General features: G+C 37.4%; 1 protein-coding gene across 1 annotated transcript in view; it reads right to left on the bottom strand.

Moving 5' to 3' along the window:
- The window catches only part of LOC107741838 (uncharacterized), a 20,793-nt gene extending 17,047 nt beyond the window's left edge, over window positions 1-3,746 (bottom strand). Inside the window, exons 1-6 of the mRNA XM_016554616.1 lie at window positions 3,691-3,746; window positions 2,879-2,917; window positions 2,406-2,664; window positions 2,140-2,279; window positions 1,475-1,754; window positions 674-819 (exon numbers count right to left, since the gene is read on the bottom strand). Of these exons, the coding sequence (XP_016410102.1) occupies window positions 674-819; window positions 1,475-1,754; window positions 2,140-2,279; window positions 2,406-2,664; window positions 2,879-2,917; window positions 3,691-3,724 (898 nt within the window). The 5' untranslated portion in view covers window positions 3,725-3,746. The remainder of the gene's footprint in view (window positions 1-673; window positions 820-1,474; window positions 1,755-2,139; window positions 2,280-2,405; window positions 2,665-2,878; window positions 2,918-3,690) is intronic.
- Window positions 3,747-4,564: the final 818 nt, after the last annotated feature.

The following is a 4,564-nucleotide window of genomic DNA, read 5'->3' as shown; positions in this document are numbered from 1 at the left end:
CCTGAATCGCGGGAAGCAGATGGCTGCGCCTCTTTCCTCGAAAAGAGAGACAAACGAGAGCGGAGATTTTTCATTGGAAAATGCTCACGGTGCACGCTGATTGCCCCATCGGGGACATCGCGTGGGTGCTTTTCGCCCAAACAAACAACGCATAGATCGTGTGTGTCATCAGATGTAAAATAATGACGACACGGATGCACACATCCTCTAAACGCTTTGCTAGTGCTCGCCATAATGACATGAATAGAGATCGCTCTTACCACAGAAATGAACGCTTCAAACAAACCAGTCAGTGAAGATGAAGAAGAGGATGATGTGTTCTCCCGCCGCCTATTTATAATATAGTCGCACCGCTAGTGACGTCATGGCTGTCGCCGGCCAATGTGTTGTTGGTGTTTTTTCAATGTATGCTTCAAACACGGGTCACGACGAGGCGTTCCCCATAGCGACCCCTAGAGGACGCAGTTCGAAGTTCCCTTGAAAGGGAACTTTTGTTTATGTCTCTGAACTTATATTGATGCAGTAATTGTGTCTGTCTTATACAAGTACAAAGTAAATGCAAACAACCACTGCTTGGGAACCAGTGCTGACCTACTATATATTTCTACCTCACAGAGTATATTTGTGTTTATTTATTAATGTACAATATTTATTTATATACATAGTGATTTACCTGGAAAACCCCTATAGACTTCAACCTCACAGACCGTAAGAATCCTGCCATCTCCAGGAATAACGATGTTCACATAACGTCCCTCCATATCGGGACACGAGTAGCTGTGGGACGCTCCTCGTGGAATGCTTGTAATCACAGCACATCTAGAGAGAGTCAAAGAGATGATTGAAAACACACCAATAATTTTGCTCAAGATGTAATAAAGGAATACAGTAGCTTGTTGTGCAGAGTGTATTGCATTAACAGGTTGGATCATCTGAAATGTTGCAAAACTTCAGTAAAGGATATCTAACTTCAAATGAAAAAATAAATATTTCTGTAGTTAAAAAAAAAAATGCAACAGCAGTATTGTAAAAGTTCCATTTACATAATGATAATATATAAAACGTGCATTTGCAGAGCTTCAGGAAATACATCAAGCAAACCTTTGTCTGTTTTTCTGATTTTCAAATAGTTTTTTTCTCCAAATGTATATCTCTTTATTTTTTCAGGATTTTTAAAATCCTGACAGGAAAAATACTTCCGGATCAAATGATGCTGGAAAAATGTTGCATTCTGTTTTCATATATTTTTGAGAACTTTTTCACTTTTGTTTCTTTACTTGCATCAGACAGTACTGATTATCCAACGCACTCTCATGGCAATTCGTATTTCTTTACGTTTTGGTAAACGGGTGGTTAATTTACGTTTTCATGTGTACGTTTTTGTGCGATCTGAAATCATACAAATTAATTCGAAATTGCCACCTTGTAAAACTGTTATGTTTTACCACACCGGGTACGTCAGTAACTTTCTCACATGGGATTGTTGTTGCTGTTGTTTTCCAGGGAGTTTCCGATGCGAATCTCCGCATTGTTGAGTCGTTCTGGACAGCAGTCGGCTCTGTTTGTGATAGTCACGGTTCTAATATGGTAATTATCCAGCAGATCCAGCCTCCACCACGGATTCATTTGCTTCCTTGAATGGGTACAAAATGAGGCTACACCCAGGGCGTATTTTATTCCATCAATGGCTTGATCGGCCCGGTAGTATTCAAATACAGACGACTGAGTCGCATTACCACGTAATTTCACGCTATCTGGAAAGTGAGTAAACTGCATGTTAGGGAACATTTCAAGCAAGTTAGTGCACATTTTTAGGCAAGCAAGCATACTCTACCAGTCAAACACTGAATACTGAACAAGTATCTGTTTCCACAGCAATAAGAAGCAGCACAACTGTTTTCAGCATTGATAATAATGAGAAATGTTTTTTGAGCAGCAAAACGGCATATTAGAATGGTTTCTGAGGAAAATAAAAATGTTCTTTTAAAATCTTAAAAACATTTCACAATATTACTGTTTACTGTATTTTTTCGTCAAATAAATTCAGCCTTAGTGAGCAGAAGAGAACATTAAAATCTTAAGTATTCCTAAATTTTGACCAATATATATATATAGTATTTTTTATTAGTCAAGAAGTACCGTTTCCATAGACTCTCACTTCACACAAAGTCAGATTCTTTGAATATCCAGGAATGACCACATTCAAGTAACGTCCTTGCATTTCACCGCATGAGTAAGAGACTGATTTGCCTGCTGGAATACCAGAAACTACCGCACATCTAGAGAGAGGAGAGAGAGAGAGAGAGAGAGAGAGAGAGAGAGATCATTTTACTCTTGTCATTACACTTGAAGAACTATCTATGTTTGAACTTGCTACATTTTAGTAAATGCAAATTTGTCATCACATGGGATTGTTGTTGCCATTGTTCTCCAGAGAGTTTCCGATGCGAATCTCAGCTCCATTGATTTGCTCAAAGCAGCAGTCTATCCTGTTAGTGACGATCACTTCTTGAATGACTTGTAGATCCATCAGATCCAGCCTCCACCATGGGTTTGCCTCGGTTTCAGTGTGAGTGCAGTACAAATCAGCATTATCAATGGCTTTATTAGCCTCGTAGGGGAGTGTAGATGACTGTACGGCTTTTCCGTTGATTGCAATATTCTCTAGAAAGAGAAATACAAATAACTTATTTTTTGTGCATTTGAAATTTTGTGTCACATAAGTTTGCTCACTGGAATGGCCCGAGATGAGCATTTAAAACATTGTATTACAAAATAAGAGCATTACTTTATCGTAAAATCATTAGTACTGAATTGGTTTCTTTAGAGAATATGTCCTTCTGATAATTTCAGTTAAAGATTAAATAAACTTTAATACCTTGCAGGTTATTTGCTGTAGTGTGAATGTCAATGGCACCTGATGCAGCAATAAAGAGCAAATGGTTATATATCTGGAATGATTTCATGGGAAAGCATGAAAAATCTGAATGGCAGGGGCATATGCACACCAAAGTTTAGAAACTATTACAAAATCTGTACTAACATTTCTGTTGTAATATTTAAACTCAAGACTGAATGTCAAAGAAGTGTTGTATGTGTCTTTGTTGCATTTTCATATTGTATGTATTTGTTTATTTAGAAATGCAACAGGTTCCTGATCATAATTGTTTTTATATTGACCAACCAACTGTGCATTATTATTTACATATCAGTGTCAGATAGTATTAGACCAATGCATACTTTTATACATTATCTTCTCATCTAGTTTCATTCGGCCCTATAATAATATCAAAAACAAACCTGTGCTCGAGGTTACCCATCACCACATGCAAAGCAATCATTTACTTAAAACCTTATTTGAAAGAGAGATTATGCAGGGCTCGCAAAAATTAAAAATCCCTGGTATCTCCTCGGGCAGGCACTCTTCAGTTTTTGGTAGCTTTTTTTTAATACAGAAAATTGGATAGGTGTCGTCAAAAACATTTTCAAAAGGAAGGAATTTTATTTCACTATTTTACTGTACAATCATGAAAACAGTATAACTGGTTGATAATGTTTTAATGGTTAACCATTGGTGCAAGTTGTTAGTACTCACGATCAAACCTCTTGTTAGTTTGCATTTGAGAAACAAATTATTTTTCAAAGTAAATATTGTCTATTATCAGTACAAGAAATGTTAGAGATACTCACCGAGAAGCAAAAACAGGTATCCAAGCATCAACATTTCACTTTTAAGCAGGACTACAACTAGATATGAAGATCACTTCAAATAAGAAAGAGGATGATGATTTGTCTTTAATTCCAGCCTGCAATGACCAATAATGTAGTAAGGACACAACCTACCTTTCTTATTTACTCTTTCTTATTTTGTTGGCTTAATTGGTTCGATGAGATGTTTTTTTCTTTGTCTCTTCTCTCTCCTACTCTCTCCACACTTCTGTATTTTTCCCTATTCATCCTTTAACTCCACCCTCTTAAATCCTCGCTACATTGATTGGTTGTTAGTGTGTTTTGTTTACAGTATGTATGTTTAAATGTTTCACTCCATTGTTGTAACTAATTGTCAAATTACATGTACAGTAATATATCATTCAAAATGGTGGAAAGCATTTACCTCTGGACACTATGCACTCTGTCACCCTTTTCCCCTACTAGCGACCAGGGGCGGACTGGGACAAAAATTCAGCCCTGGCACTGTAGCCACACCGGCCCACATTACCACACCGACACAGCCCCACCCACGGACACACACATTCACTACTTACATTTGTGTACAGATGGTGAAATAATATAAGCAGTACCATATATGTAACAGATATTTAAACATTTAATGTATGTGTCTGGCAAACAATGCTTACTACTTTTTAAAGAGCACACGTTTATAACAAATTTACACATAGAGTAAAAACAAAAGAAAACGAATCTGAGGATGTTGTAGAGTCTGTGTGCTGTCCGTTCCATTTGTCTGCTGTTACTGTCATTCTCTACAGTATGTTGTTCTTTGTTGTCACTGTCTGTCTGTTGGGCTTTACCTACCTCTACCACACTCCTCCCTGTCTCTGCT

This window comes from Sinocyclocheilus rhinocerous, unplaced genomic scaffold (assembly GCF_001515625.1).
Source record: "Sinocyclocheilus rhinocerous isolate Xijiao unplaced genomic scaffold, SAMN03320098_v1.1 scaffold2421, whole genome shotgun sequence".
Classification (NCBI taxonomy): Eukaryota; Metazoa; Chordata; class Actinopteri; order Cypriniformes; family Cyprinidae; genus Sinocyclocheilus; species Sinocyclocheilus rhinocerous.
The sequence above is the reverse complement of the archived record's forward strand: the minus strand, read 5'-3'. Positions and strand labels throughout refer to the sequence as shown.